General features: G+C 42.7%; 1 protein-coding gene across 3 annotated transcripts in view; it reads right to left on the bottom strand.

The window, feature by feature from the left end:
- LOC100083492 (germinal-center associated nuclear protein-like) overlaps positions 1-14,850 on the bottom strand; it is a 70,717-nt gene that overhangs the window by 18,539 nt on the left and 37,328 nt on the right. For 2 of the 3 annotated variants that reach the window (XM_029069693.2, XM_029069694.2), the window contains exons 16-22: positions 14,111-14,263; positions 9,505-9,702; positions 8,103-8,171; positions 5,567-5,701; positions 2,474-2,627; positions 317-575; positions 17-114 (exon numbers count right to left, since the gene is read on the bottom strand). In XM_029069693.2, the coding sequence (XP_028925526.1) occupies positions 17-114; positions 317-575; positions 2,474-2,627; positions 5,567-5,701; positions 8,103-8,171; positions 9,505-9,702; positions 14,111-14,263 (1,066 nt within the window). The remainder of the gene's footprint in view (positions 1-16; positions 115-316; positions 576-2,473; positions 2,628-5,566; positions 5,702-8,102; positions 8,172-9,504; positions 9,703-14,110; positions 14,264-14,850) is intronic. The other variant, XM_029069695.2, reaches the window with a different exon arrangement.

Here is a 14,850-nt window from a genome sequence, read left to right as displayed (position 1 = left end):
GAGGACGTTTTCTTACCTGGAGGTTGGCTTCCAAGTCATTTAAAAAACTAGATATCTTAACAATAATGTAATCAGAAATGAGTTCACTTGAAATTAAGTCCTGCAGCAGGAGACCTGTAAAGAGAAATCAAAAATATATAAAGAGGCTTGCTTGTTTTAACTCCGTATTTCTGAGAAAAGCTGAAGGAGAAAAATAGCATGCTTATGTCAGTCGCATAAGCCAGTTAAGATTGGCTATCTAATCTAGTTTTCGGTTTTCTATTTTGAGCCCAATTCTAGCAACATCTGAAAAGGTAGCAAAACAACAGCAACACACCCTTTTCCACATCTTTTTCTATTTCATCTTTTCCCTGAATGGGAACTAGGATTATTAGAGGTATAACTGGAAGGACAGGCTTGGCCTCAAGCAACTTTCTCAACTGAAGCAATGCTGAAAACCAGAATTCATCTATTTTGGTTGAATCTTCATTTTTCTCTCTCACTGGAAGGAGGAGAATGAAGCCACTGGTTCCAAGAAAATCCTTCTGACTTTTAGCCGTCTCCAGTTCTGCGTCACTGAGAATGCCTTGGACTACCTAGATTTAAAAAAAGGTTACAATACAATTTTGACACATTTTGTTGTTTAAATTCACTAGGAATATAATAAAGGAATATACACCCGCTAGATATTTTTCAGAGCTAACCAATCAGTCGGTGGTATTTATTGAGCACTTACTTTGTGTTAGCTCACTTGACTAAGAGCTTGGGAAAATTCCTGCCCACGAAGAGCTTACAGTCTATGGGGATGCGGAAAGGGCATTACAACAATCAAGCACTGCACTTTCTCTGGAAGTGTGGAAGATGACACTTTTTAATGACACCCTTGAGTCTCCAGGGACATTATATAGGGACATGCGTCATCAATCACAACCCACTCCAAGCAGCTTTAGTCCTGACAGACTGTTTTAACGGAATCCAGGTATTCGGAGCAGTCAGTCACTGAGAATAAGATCATAATGATTTTTGTTTGAGGTTTCTAACTGAACTTGTCATCTTCCCTTCCAAACTCTCTCCTCTCCACAACTTTCCCATCTCTGTCGACAAAACCACCATTCTTCCTGTCTCACGAGCCCGCAACCTTGGCATTATCCTCGACTCATAGTCAGTCGCTAAATCTTGTCGATTCTATCTCCACCCCATCTCCAGATTTCACTCCTTCTGCATCCAACCAGTGTGGTAGCTGGTTCAAGCACTTGTCATAACCCCTCTCGGCTATCGTAACAACCTCCGTGCTGGCCTTTCTGCTTCTAACCTCTCCCCTCTCCAGGCCATACTTCATGCTGTTGCCCAGATCATTTGTCTAAAAGATCATTCTGCATATCTCTCCAGTCCTCAAGTGCCTCCAATTCTGCTGAATCTAGCAGAAATTCCTCACCATTGGATTTCGGGTACTTCAGGCAGTCATGTCCTCCCTGCCTTAAACTAGCTCCACCTACAAATACCCCATATAGGATAGGGACTGTGTCCAACCTGATTAGCTTGTATCTACTTCAGTGTTTTCCCTCTCAGCATCGCACCTGGAGAGTTTCCAGTCCTCTACCAGTCTCGGCTACGGTAGGGAGAGTCAAGCAGAGGCCTACCCACTCCATTCCTAGCTTCGGCTAGCGAGGGGAAGGCCATCTGCTACGAGTCAAAACTCCCCTGTGCTGGGCGGCAGCGGCACGGGAGAGAGTCGAGGGTGGAGACTCAAGTTGACTGCGTGGAAGAAGGCAGTGGTAAACCACTTCTTTATTTCTACCAAGAAAACTCTTTGGATACACTACCGGAACGACTGCAGATGGAGCTGGGATGCTCTGGGAGAGATGTGCCCGTGGAGTCGCTATGGGTTGGAAACGACTAGACTACATGAGATAAGAGGCAAGACCCCAGTGCTTAGAACAGTAAGCTAACAAATACCACCATTATTATTATTATCATTATTACCCAAAAGACTGGGATTCGCCCCATCTTCAAAGCCCTAATCAAATCACATCTCCACGAGGAGGCGTTCCCTAACTAAGCTTTCATCTCCCCGTCCTATTTTCCCTCACTACTGCTTCACCCATGCACTTAAACCCTAAGCTCTAAAGTACTCCTCCCATCCTCACCCCTACAGCCCTTACGTACATATACTTATACCAGTTTGCTCCCCCCACCTCTAATTTGTTTTAATGTACCCCATCGGACTGTAAGGCCCTCGAGGGCAGGAAAAGTGCCTACCGACTGTACTGTACTTTCCCAAGCACTTAGTATAGTGTCCGCACAAAGTAAGAACTCAATAAATACCACTGACTGGTTGATAGATCTCTTCATCGGGGCCATTAATGCATAAGTACGCCACGTGCACGGCAATGCATTCTTCAGTTCTAAATAGGCCTTTCCTTCAGGTGACATTTAATTAATACTTAATGTATAAGAAACTACTGTAGAGATCTCTGGATTTTATTAAACATACCTTTACACACACATTTACTTGGGTTGCCCAGTCTTCTTGTTGCTTAATATACTGAAACAGTGCAAGTGTCTGGATTTTGTCTTTAGCATTGTTGTTTACTTTTTTAGAAATTTCAGCTCCCATGAATTTGACTTTTAACCAATTTCCTAGAATTCTATATAAATCAAGAAAAGAGAAATGATCATTTCAGTAACAAGCCTTATTGTAGATTTGCAAATATGTGGAAAAAAAACAAACGAAGTAGTTGTTGCAGAAATGTGTTTAACTAGACCTCAGCATACCAATGCAATAAATTTCTCTACTACTTCCCTGATATCAACTGCTGTTTCAGCTGGGAGAAAGTGTGTTACTCTTTGCAAATCGAATTCATAATTAAAACCAAAACAAAGTACATATTTTGAGTTGGGGGGTGGGGGCTTATGGACAAGGCTATCTTTACCTTTTATGAATGCAATTTTGCCCTTGTAGAGGAAGAGCTGCTTTTAAAAAAGTAGTCAGAGTAAAGATTCCAATCACCAAATAGTATTCATTGAACACCTATTGGGTACTGAGCACTCTGCTAGCATTCTGGTGAATATTTTAGAGCTAAAGGACACAATCTCTGCTCTCAGGAACTTACAGACGGGGGAGAAGTCAGATAAAAATTAATTTACAGATAGAAGAGAATGGAAAAATAGATATGTTGATGAGTGAGTCCTTAAATAGTTGTGTACGTGAGTTGATATATGCAGAAATGCTTTGGTGAATGAAAGCGCTTAACTATGTAGCTGGGGCTGAAGTGCGGAGGTGGTAGTTAGAGGGACATGACGGGGAAAGAAGAAAAAATGAATCGAGGAAGCCTCCTGCAGGAGGTGGGATTTCAGAAGGGCTTTGAAGATGTGGATTGGAAGGGAGGAGTTCCAGGCAAGAGGACGAGATAACTGGGGGCAGAGGTGGGAGAGATGAGAAAGAGGCGTAGTGAGTGAGTTAGCTTGAGAGGAATGAAGATTGCTAACAGGAGTAAGGGAAGGGAGTTGACTGGTAACAGGGAGAGAGCGGAATAAGTAGTTTAAAGCCAATAGTCAAGCAATTTTGCTTGAGGTAGAGAGCAATGGGTAACCGCTGGAGAGTTTTGAGGTTGCAAAGATGTTTGCAAAACCATAGTTTAGGAGATAATCCAGGCAACAGAATGAAGTATGGATGGAAAAAGACGAGGGCTGGAGGCAAGGAGATAAGTGAAATGGTCACAGTAGTCTAAGCGGGGAAATGATGAGCATTTACACCCTTGTGGTGACTGGATGGGGAAGAAGGGGTGCATCCAATATATACGGAGGAAAAACCAACAATATTTAGTGTCAAACTAAATGTGAAAGTTGAAAGGGAATAAGGAATCAAGGATAATACCCAGCTTGCGGGCTTCTGAAAGGGAAAGGATGGTGGTGGTGTCAACTGTGAAGGGAAAGTCAGCTGGAGGAGAGGATTTGGGACAATTCCGTTTTAGACGTATTGAACTTAAGATGCCACTAGGACATCCAAGTGGAGTTGTCCCGGAGGCAAAAGGAATTACAAGATTTCAGAGGAAGTGAGAGGTTGGGATTAGTGAGATAAAAAAGATAATAATAATAATGATAATGATATGTATTAAGCACTTGCTACATGCTAAGCACTGTTCTAAACGCTGGGGTAGATACAAGTTAATCAGGTTGGACACAGTCCCTGTTCCACATGGGGCTCACAGTCTCAGTCCCCATTTTACCGACGAGGCAGCTGAGGCACGGAGAAGTGGAGTGACTTGCCCAAGGTCACACAGCAGACAAGTTGTAGAGCCGGGATTAGAACGCACGACCTTCTGAAGCCCAGGCCCATGCTCTATCCACTAAGTCACACGGCTTCTAGACTGGGGAGGCAATCTAACAGAAGTGGTATTGCAGCCATGAGTATGAATGAGTTCCCCAAGGGAGTGAGAGTAGATGGAGAAGAGAAGGGGGCTCAGAACAGAGGCACAGTTATGGGGAGGAGAGCCGAAAAAGAACCAGGGAAAGAGACTGAGGAAACATGGCAAGAGAGTGTACACTATAGAGTCATATGCTTCAGCTCCTTAAAGCTCTTCCTGAAGCCAGAAATCTGGGATCTCCATCCCAGACCTTGCCATATCCGGATTTGAACTGGCCTCTACTGCCCAAAACAATCCACTGCCATCTAGGATACAGCTCCAAAGTCAGTCAGTAAGTCAATTGTATTTACCGAGCGCTTACTTGGGCAGAGCCCTGTACTAAACCCTTGGAAGAGTACGTTGTAACAATAAATAGACACATTCCCTGCCCACAACGAGCTTGCAACGAGTCTAGAGGGGGAGACAAACATTAATACAAATAAATAAATTGCAGATATGCCCGCAAGTGCTGTGCGGTTGGGCTGGGGGGATAAATAATGGGAGTAAGTCAGGGTGACGCAGAAGGGAGTGGGAGAAGAGGAAAGGAGGAAAGTGATCGGAAACCCCTTTCAGGGTATCACCGAGCAGCGGCCCACATGACAAACTCACACACTCTGTGGTCCCTCGAAGAACTTTCCCTTTTATAATATGTATTAAGGCACCTGCTCTGGCCTAAGCGCTGGAGTAGAGACAAGACTGTCGTGTAGGACACAGTCTCTGACCCACATGGGGCTCACAAACTATGAGCCCAGAAAGGCTTAGTGATTTGCTCAGGGTCACCCAGAGAGGCATTGGCAGAGCTGGAACTTGAGAATCATGCTCTTTCCTCTAGGCAGTGTTACCTGTGTGGCTTATTGTCTCACTTCCAGTTCCAGTGCTGCCCCATTTCCAGTTCCCAGGTACGTAACCTACCTTAATCAGAGGCCCGAAGGGTCTAGGAAAGCAGACAACCCAGCTGAAACTGGTTTGTATTCAACTTTTTGCTGTCTTAACGTAACCCAAGGGCATAGGTCCCATAAGGGCCTGCAGGCTTTTCCAAGCCTTAAATGCCACTTTTTCCAAAATACCTAAGAAGCATATCACTTTATCTTCAGCACATTTATGTATTACACCTAATTTTAGCACCAGTGCTTATTTTCAATAACACAGTACACAGAAAATATAGGGATTTGTAAGCCAACCTGCTGAGATCTCCGGATGGATGCATTTCGTTGTCCGGCAAAACTAAAACCACCTTCCAAAACACGTGTTCTCTTTGAAGTGCGAGGTGTTCAGAGATAAGTGATGGAAGATCCAGTGGAGTCCAGGCTGCTTCTCTTTAAAGGACAGAAGGCATATTGCTACTGTCAGTTTTTCATTGACTTGTTACTTTCCTCTTTCGATATGAAAAGAGTTCTTGAAAAGACAACGAAGCCCAGCACTAAACGTAAGTTATTTGAATGAGTTGTTCCTAGAAATAGTCTTTCTAGTCATAACGTGTCAGTTATGACATCTTAACATACCTAAATATGTTGTTTCAGCTTTTTTATGGTGTTTGTTAAGCACTTACCAATCAGGTTGAAGTACAGTCCCTGTCCAGTATGGGGCTCGCAGTCTAACCCCATTTTACAGATAAGGTAACTGAGGCACAGAGAAGTTAAGTGACTTGCTCAAGGTCACACAACAGACAGGTGGAAAAGTCAGAATTAGAACTCAGGCCTTTCTGAATCCCAGGCCCATGCCCTATCCACTAGGCCACGCTGCTTCTCAGCTTAGTTGACTTAGATTGCCACACTACCCGAGTGTACTCTTTGACCTCCTTATACAGACACTAAGCGTTCACTTGATTCTGTTGATTCTTGATTCTCTTTTCTACTTCTTTGTCTGTCCACGTAATACTGGAGAGTGGTGGATATAATAGAATTCACTGAAAGTATTAAGCTATGCTGTCAACGAAAGTCTTTCACTGGGAGTAGGGAATCCCAGCTGAAGGATGATACGTAGCCACAGTTTTTCAGGGTAGTTGTCAGCCCATAAAATTGTGGTGAATCTGTGACAGTGGTTCACGATTACCTATATGCCTCACATATATGTCTTCAGAGTACAGTCACCAGCTTTCTGTGACTTCTGGACAATTCTGTCTATGACTTTCAACGGACAAGTCTTAAAAAAAAAAGCTTCCTGAGCTTCCCAGGATAGCAAAATTTGCTAATTGTCAGTATCCAGATCTAATGACGGTGTCAAACGCTTTTTTGTGTGTTTCATGCTGCTTTTTTCTGTGCTTCATGCAGGGAAGAGAGTTTAGGCAGGATTGGAGGATCAGTAAAACAAAAAAGAGGACATCACGTTTTTTTCAGCATTGAATTGCTTGGACGAGGCACGTTCCAGTGTGGCTTATAGTAATAAAGGAGCCAGACTACACCTCTCTGGCATAATTGGCCCCCGGGGCAGTACCAGCTTTCACCCAAGGCCACAGCTCAGGGCCCCAAGGTCAAGTGTGCCAGACTGCCAGTTAGCCACCAGTAGCACTGTCTGCTCCCGCAGTGAGCTAGCGTGGCTCTGGGCAGGGTAAGAAGGCTGTTCCAGGGACTCGGGGAAAACTATCCCCGCTCCTGCTACTCCAGCTCTTACAGCCAGCGGGATGCAGCTTCTGGCCCCGAGACCTTAGGGTTTACCTCATCTTCACTGGGCTGCAAGGGTGAGTCAGAGTCACGCTCGCTACCTCCAAGCCTTTAAATGCCTTGGCCCGGTGTTCCCCATTAGGCAATTTTTATTTCACCCTGACCTTATAAATATAAAATCCTGATGTCACTTCCTGCAGTTCTCCTGGGCCCGATTGGCCTCAAAAATATCTTCCTTATTACAATTTAGTTTAAATCCACGCTGTGATCCTGGAAGTGCTTGGTTCACCATATTTATCAGTAGCGTGTCCCAAAAGACTCTGGCTGGTTTCTAGCCAACCAAGGGGAACAGTAAAATAGTCCACCGGCTCCCAACAGCTATCTCATGTTTCGTCTCGAAAATAAGGATACAGCATTACAGACTGATAATAAAGCTGAAGAAAACTGAGATTACAAGGCACCAATATACACTCTCACCGTTACATTTGTGTACATGCATTTTGTATACATAAAAAGCATACACATGCCTAAGCTTTGCCTTTTAGAACACTGGGTCTATGGATCATTTCCGTCTATAGTAAAACTGTTCTCTTGACTTCTGATAATCCCATGAAACCCTACCGGAAATTCTGACTATTAATATTAATAAAGTTGTCCATACTTCACTTTTCTCATTTTCTAGATTTCTGTGGAATCTGTGGATTTCAAATGCCTCATAAAGTAGATGACAAACAACTTTAAAGACTCCCCTAACTGATATTTAGAGGAAATAAAAATTTTATTTTTAAAATATAGAATTCTATCTTTTACTAAAACATCTTTGATTTTGTCAGGTTTTTCTTCCTCTGTTAATTCTGAATTCCTATGTCCTAGCCAATGAATTTGTGATCTATATCAAGGACTGAAATGTATTTTCTAGAAAGCATGCTTAAGGTAAATATTTTTTATGGTATAGTGTTTCATGGCTTCCAGTAAGTGTGGGGCTTTTTCGCATAGGAGAATATGCAGTAAGATGGTTAAAACAGGGTGGAATACAACATTTATTTTGAGGACTGGGTGGGAAAAATATTGAGTGAATCACATATGTTTTTTTTCCTTGTAAAATAATTAAATGTACCTCAGTAACTTCTGGTAAAAATACTGAACCTTCATTTGATGTATCATCTCATTTCTCAGCCTATTTAATCTGAAACCAAAAGAAAGAGTAACAACTTCTTATAATCATTTAACCACTTGAGCATGATTCTCTGGAGCCAAAGCTGTGGCAAAGAGAATGAGAAGTCCTACCCTAATCATCACTCTCAAATCATACTTGACTCTCCTGATGAAAAACCTAGGATTACATTGGTGTAATCCCTTTTTAAAAAAAATGTGATGGCAAGAGACAATTTAGTGAAATCAATCGATCAATTAGTCGAATTTACTGAGGGCTTTACTGTGTGCAGAACATTGTTCTAGCACTTGAGAGAGTACAAAACACAGTCTAGAGGAGCAGACATTAATGTAAACAGAAAAATTATAGATATGTAGATAGGTCCTGTGGAGCTGTGGGCTGGGTGAAGAAAGGGTGCGAATCCAAGCGCCAGGGCTACACAGGAAGGAGTGGAAGAGGAAAGGAGGGCCTAGTTGGGGAAGACCTCTTGGAGGAGGTGTGCCTAATTAGCAGTCTCCACTTGAAAGAGGTTTTCTTTTTCCCTTCAGTTGCCTGTATGTGTGAAAGCTGGTTGCCCAGCTTTGTGGGTGTGTGGTGCAGTCTGTCCATTGTTTTAGGAGATAAGAGAGAATGAAGTAGCTTTAGTATCATTCATCTGGAATGACCCTGAAACACTACTCAGGGAATCTAAGCAGAGCATTAATAGATGCCCAAAAGTTGAGTGGCTGACTACAATGCATGGAACCATGGGAACGATATTGATGAGAAACTGGTAGAGGTGACAAGGAACTGAAGGCTCGGGCAATCATCCAGAAATCCTAATGAAAAGGCCAAAAAGTCCCCTCCACAGATCTCAGCACTTTATTTCCCCCATCTGGACAATCGGCCAACGGTATTTACTGAGCGCTTACTGTGTGCAGAGCACTGTATTTAGCACTTGGGAGAGTACAATATAACAGAGTTGGTAGAGATGTTCCACGCCCACAACGAGCTTAAAGTCTAGAGGGGATAACTAATATTTGCTCCTATCTACTAATGACGTGTCATAAGCCTAGATGCCAACTTTTCATTTTGAGGATGGGGGCCAAGAGGGAGCTGGAATTTTAGAGCGGGTTGGGGAGTGGGAAGGGACAGGCTTCAAAAAGCGATCAGGCCAGAAAGTCACCATTTAAGGGTTTTCCTATCCCTGACTGGAAACTCTCAGGTCCTGTCAGAGAATTGCGACCGGTGAGGCTGAGGGATGTTTCTGAAGGAAAATAACGTAATACATGTGAAAGACCCTTGAGTTCTTCAGGAAGAGAAATATGATAAGAACAAAAAGTATTACAGTACTCCAGATATTTCTATTCTCAGAAGGTGTTCTTACCTGATGCAGGAGATTCCCAGTTTTCCTGCATGCCCCAGATCCAAGATCCCCTTAGAAAAATACTCCTTAGGAATAGGGCATTCTGCACTGGGCAATAATGCCTTCAGTTCATTTGTGTTCTCAACGTAACATGGTGCAGCTGGGAATACTCTGAGCTTGCGCTTCATTTTTTTCTGATTTATAACCACATTTCTCCAACTAGAAAAGAAACAAACTTGAACATATCGTTTATGAGAACCACTTAAACTGAATCAGATTACTCTTTGCCATTTTTCTTTCAGCTGACAAAACATGCTGCAATGTTGTTCAATTTCAAATAACACAGCTCTGTGCCTTGGGAAAGCCAGAAAGACATAAACTATAGCAGTAACTTTACCAGAAAGCAGGAGAAAGTCTTTGCGCGTCCCATTTCCCACAGTCTAAAAGCTCTAGAAGATAGAAGTAAAAATGACAGCTCTGAAATATTTGTTATTGGAGCCTCCAAACAAATCAGACACCTCCACGGTCTTCTCTCTTTTTCACCCAAAATGACTTGGCACTTAGGTATAGATCTCAAGTGGGCTATAAAATGACCATGTGCGGATTTTTATGTTTCTGTCACACATGTATATTCATACACGCACACACATATGTGGCTTGGGAGTCAGAGGTCATAGGTTTGAATCCCGGCTCTGCCACTTGTCAGCTGTGTGACTGTGGGCAAGTCACTTCACTTCTCTGGGCCTCAGATACCTCATCTGTAAAATGGGGATGAAGACTGTGAGCCTCACGTGGGACAACCTGATTACCCTGTATCTACCCCAGTGCTTACAACAGTGCTCTGCACATAGTGAGCACTTAACAAATACCAACATTATTATTATAATTATTACTATTGTTGTTGTATTCATTCTACCTCTCCCATTAACCTCTAATCATCTTGAGGGACGGATCCTTGCCTTCTCCTCTTTTATAACTACCCAGAACCTCATGGAGTTGTGGAGTGTTCTAAACTCGGTGGTCAGAGGCAGGAGGCTCTTTGGATCCCAGGTCTGTGCATCTTGACGTGGCCTTCCTGGGCCAAATTTTCCTCCCGGCCCCTCAGCCCTCTCCACAGCATAAAAACCCATACCTCTATTCCTGCCTTCCCTCCCCTAGATAACTGGCACCATTTTGAAATCAGCAATATCTGTGAAAGAGGTAAGAGGGAGAGGTGCTATATCAGGACAGCTGTAGAAGGGTCTCCTAAAAGTTGTACTTGGGTCTCTAATGGCATCGAGAGCTCCTCTGCCAGCCTTCCCCTCCAAAGGATAATGGGGTAAAGGCAGCTGTTTCTTTCCTCACTTTTATAAAATGATCCAAAAGTGTGTGTGCTCAACAGGAAGTGTTGTCTTGACCACCTTCATAACAAAAGAAAAAATTCTGCACTCAAAAAAATATTTCTCCTCCAAAGTAAAGAACCTGGGGGAAGCAATGCTTGATATGGGGTTTTCCATACCAGGATGGTAGGTTATTATTAAATCAGTTGTGGACTGATAAACAGTAACTTGCCATAAGATAGCAAAAGATAAATCATGTTCTTCATTTTTAGTACAAACGATCTCATGTGATGTTGATTCTTTGTCACCTTAGCCCTTCTGTGTTCACAAATAGAAGTTATGTACTTCTCTGGAAATTTTTTCTCTTTCTGGGGTGGAAAAAAATTCTGCTGAAATGGCGAGATCCTTCACAAAGGCAATGGGATGGACTAAAATATTTTTTAATGTTCTCTCCACTCCTGCAGTCATTTTCTGTAGTTCTATATGGATGATGGCAATGAAATCATCAAGAAGGATAAGGCTCCCTTAACAAGGATATTGAAAGCAAAAACAGTAATAATAGTTTTATCCTTACAGAAAACCCTACTTTATGTTACCCTGCAGTTCAGTGGAAGTTATGGTCACTACATGTAGGAAGAAAAGTAACTGGAAAAAAGTACAGATAAGAGCAACTACAATGACCAGGGAGATGGAACAGCTTCCATACTGGATCAGACTGAAGATATTAAAGACTCCACTCTCAAACACTGAAAATGTAGTGGGGAAAGGCCTGAGGTCTACAAAATCGTCAAAACTGTTAGTAAGCCTAGGAGCATGATAGTCCTACTCATTAAACCTTACGAACACCAAGAGTAGACGACCCAAACTGAAGCTTAAAGGAAGTAGTTTCAAGACAACGGCAGATGATACTCTACTCTCCATAAAGCATAAAAAATTCATAACCACAGGTTTCTAAGCAAAAATTGTCAATATGTTCAAGATGATTTATATAAGATTCAAAGACAATAATTCTATGGTGCGGGTTGATAAATTACTTCCTTAAACATGTCTAATGTCTAGCTGATTTAGTGAAGCAGTATAAAATAGTTTGAATGTCTCCTTGGATATGTGCCTCTATGATGCAATTCACTGCAAAATTCAGGTCTAAATAACTGCAGTGTGGATAATCTTTTCTACCCATACTCCCCAAAGATACTGCATTCGAGTATCTGAGCAGTTCCATCAGCGTTACTTAAAGGGCTACACTCACTTCAGATGGTACTAAAGGATCACAAACCGCAAAGAAGTTGAACAAAATTACTCTCCTAAGCTCATCATAACACAGTTGTGCTGAGTGGAACATTTGAGAAGGGATGACAGTAGCGTACAGAAACAGCTGCCGCACGCTGAATGAAACCAGGACACCGAAAAGGGCAGAGATGTTTAAATGATCGGGAAAACGCAGTGTCAGACGAGCAGCATTTCAAAAATGTGAGGCAACTGCCAAAATAGACCAGCATGGCACATTTCATTCAAGAAAGAAGTGATCCTTTTTGAGCAGAAGACTGTAAGGATCATGAGAAAAGGAGGCTAAAGTGAAAACAACTCCAGGACCTACAAATGAAAAATTCCGTACTACCAGGGACAATCTTCCTGTGTGCACAATGCAGTGAGAATATGGATCCCTCTCTGGCCTTTCATTCATTCAATAGTATTTATTGAGCGCTTACTATGTGCAGAGCACTGTACTGAGCCCTTGGAATGAACAAGTCGGCAACAGATAGAGACAGTCCCTGCCGTTTGACGGGCTTACACTCTAATCGGGGGAGACAGGCAGACGAGAACAACGGCAATAAATAGAGTCGAGGGGAAGAACATCTTATAAAAACAATGGCAACTAAATAGAATCAGGGTGATGTACATCTCATTAAACAAAATAAACAAAATAAATAGGGTGATAAAGATATATGCAGTCGAGTGGACGAGTACAGTGCTGAGGGGGTGGGATGGGAGAAGGGGAGGAGGAGAGGGAAAGGGGGGAGAAGAGGGTTTAGCTGCGGAGAGGTGAAGGGGGGGTAGAGGGAGCAGAGGGAAAATGGGGGGAGCTCAGTCTGGGAAGGCCTCTTGGAGGAGGTGAGTTTTAAGTAGGGATTCGAAGAGGGGAAGAGAATGAGTTTGGCGGAGGTGAGGAGGGAGGGCGTTCCGGGACCGCGGGAGGACGCGGCCCGGGGGTCGACGGCGGGATGGGCGAGACCGAGGGACGGTGAGGAGGTGGGCGGCGGAGGAGCGGAGTGTGCGGGGTGGGCGGTAGAAAGAGAGAAGGACAATCACCCATAGATGAATTTCACTGTGAGGAGTATCATTTCCAGTGATGAAGGACGACTATATTATTTAGAAAAACACACACCTACATATATAAGGGAAGTATGGGATATTAGAAGATATATTCTTATTAGTAAGGATGGGTGTCAGGATGGGTTTTTCCACCCATCCATTGGTAACTAATTCATCCTCACGCGATAAAGCTCTGCCTTCTTCCCATTCAGCAACACTGCTTTTCCTCCCATGTCCATTTCCCTTGGCAATTATTCCAAAGCTATAACTTCCCACTAAAATCCTGAGTGCCTCCTCTCCTCTCACCTCTGATGACATGGTCAACCACTTTATTATCAAAATTGAAGCTATCAGATGTGAACTTTCCAAAAATCTCCTCTTCATGACCCTTGACCCTCCTCCTTGTGTCTTATTTTCTATAGGTCCTTTTCCGCCAACTTTCAAGAAATGTGATGGCTGGTTTGGGTTAGGTGTGCAGTTTATTGCTGTGGTATGGAATACCTGCATGCCCCCCTCAGCTTCAGACACTATATTCCTTGAACCTCTGTTGAGAGTGGCACTCATTTCCACCATAAAAACTCTTTCAGTTTTTGCCATTCATCTAGTACCATATTGTTTTTCTATGTGCCGCTGCATCCTGAAAAAGCTTGACGGAATGGTGAACTAAGGGAATTGAGAGATTTACATTTTTTCAAATCGGAAGTCTGCCCGTGTTGGTGTGCACAAAAAACTTCTTCCTGCTTCCAAGAATTATGTACCTTGCACCAACAGCACTCCATCAACAAAATGCTTTCAGATTACTCTGATTGATATTTGGAACTCTCTATGCCATAAACAATAATACACATCCTAATGTGGGTGCCTTGCCATTTTCCAAGACAAAGTCATTGGGGCTCTGAAAGCCTAGAAATGTGATCCAAGACTAGAATTAACAGATGTGAAAATCTATTTTCCATCAGCAATGAGAATGAGAAAGAGCTAGTAGTTTCACTCACCGCCACAAACACTTGTGGAAATGCTGAAATTCCTGTAAGGTTTCCCGGGCTGTCTGGAAAATTTCATCTTCCAGAAAAAGAGTTACTAGGTTAATGCAGGTCTCCTCAGAACAAGAAAATATTTGCGCTCTTTGACCTTCCTTAGGAGTGTAGCTGAAGTATAATGAATAAAAAGATTAAGAATACAAATTCGGCCTGGCAATCCCTCATACTAATTCTTGATTATACTATTTGCCCAGGGTTTAAAACCAACTGAACATGATAATAATAATGATGGTATTTGTTAAGCACTTACTATGTGCCAAGCACTGTTCTAAGCGCTAGGGTAGATATAGGGTAATCAGGTTGTCCCACGTGGGGCTCACAGTTTTAATCCCCATTTTACAGATGAGGTAACTGAGGCACAGAGAAGTGAAGTGACTTGCCCAAAATCACACAGTTGATGAGTGGTGGAGTGGGAACTAGAACCCACGACCCCTGACTCCCAAGCCCGTGCTCTTTCCACTAAGCCACGCTGCTTCTCTTGCTTGCTCGTTGTTTTATCTCTCCTGCCCTTTCAGGGCTGAACACTTTCCATTATTTAATATGAATCTTAAGCAACCAAAACAATTTTACACACCTATGAGCATTTAATAAATTATTGTTTATAAGAAGTGATTAGGGATCAAAATTTTCAACTATGCTGATATCCAATCTGATGTTTTTTTAAAAAATGATTATTTTAACAGATGTATTTTGTT

Source organism: Ornithorhynchus anatinus, chromosome 7, assembly GCF_004115215.2.
Source record: "Ornithorhynchus anatinus isolate Pmale09 chromosome 7, mOrnAna1.pri.v4, whole genome shotgun sequence".
Taxonomy (NCBI): domain Eukaryota; kingdom Metazoa; phylum Chordata; class Mammalia; order Monotremata; family Ornithorhynchidae; genus Ornithorhynchus; species Ornithorhynchus anatinus.
Note: the sequence above shows the minus strand (reverse complement) of the source record. Positions and strands in the feature narration are given on the sequence as shown.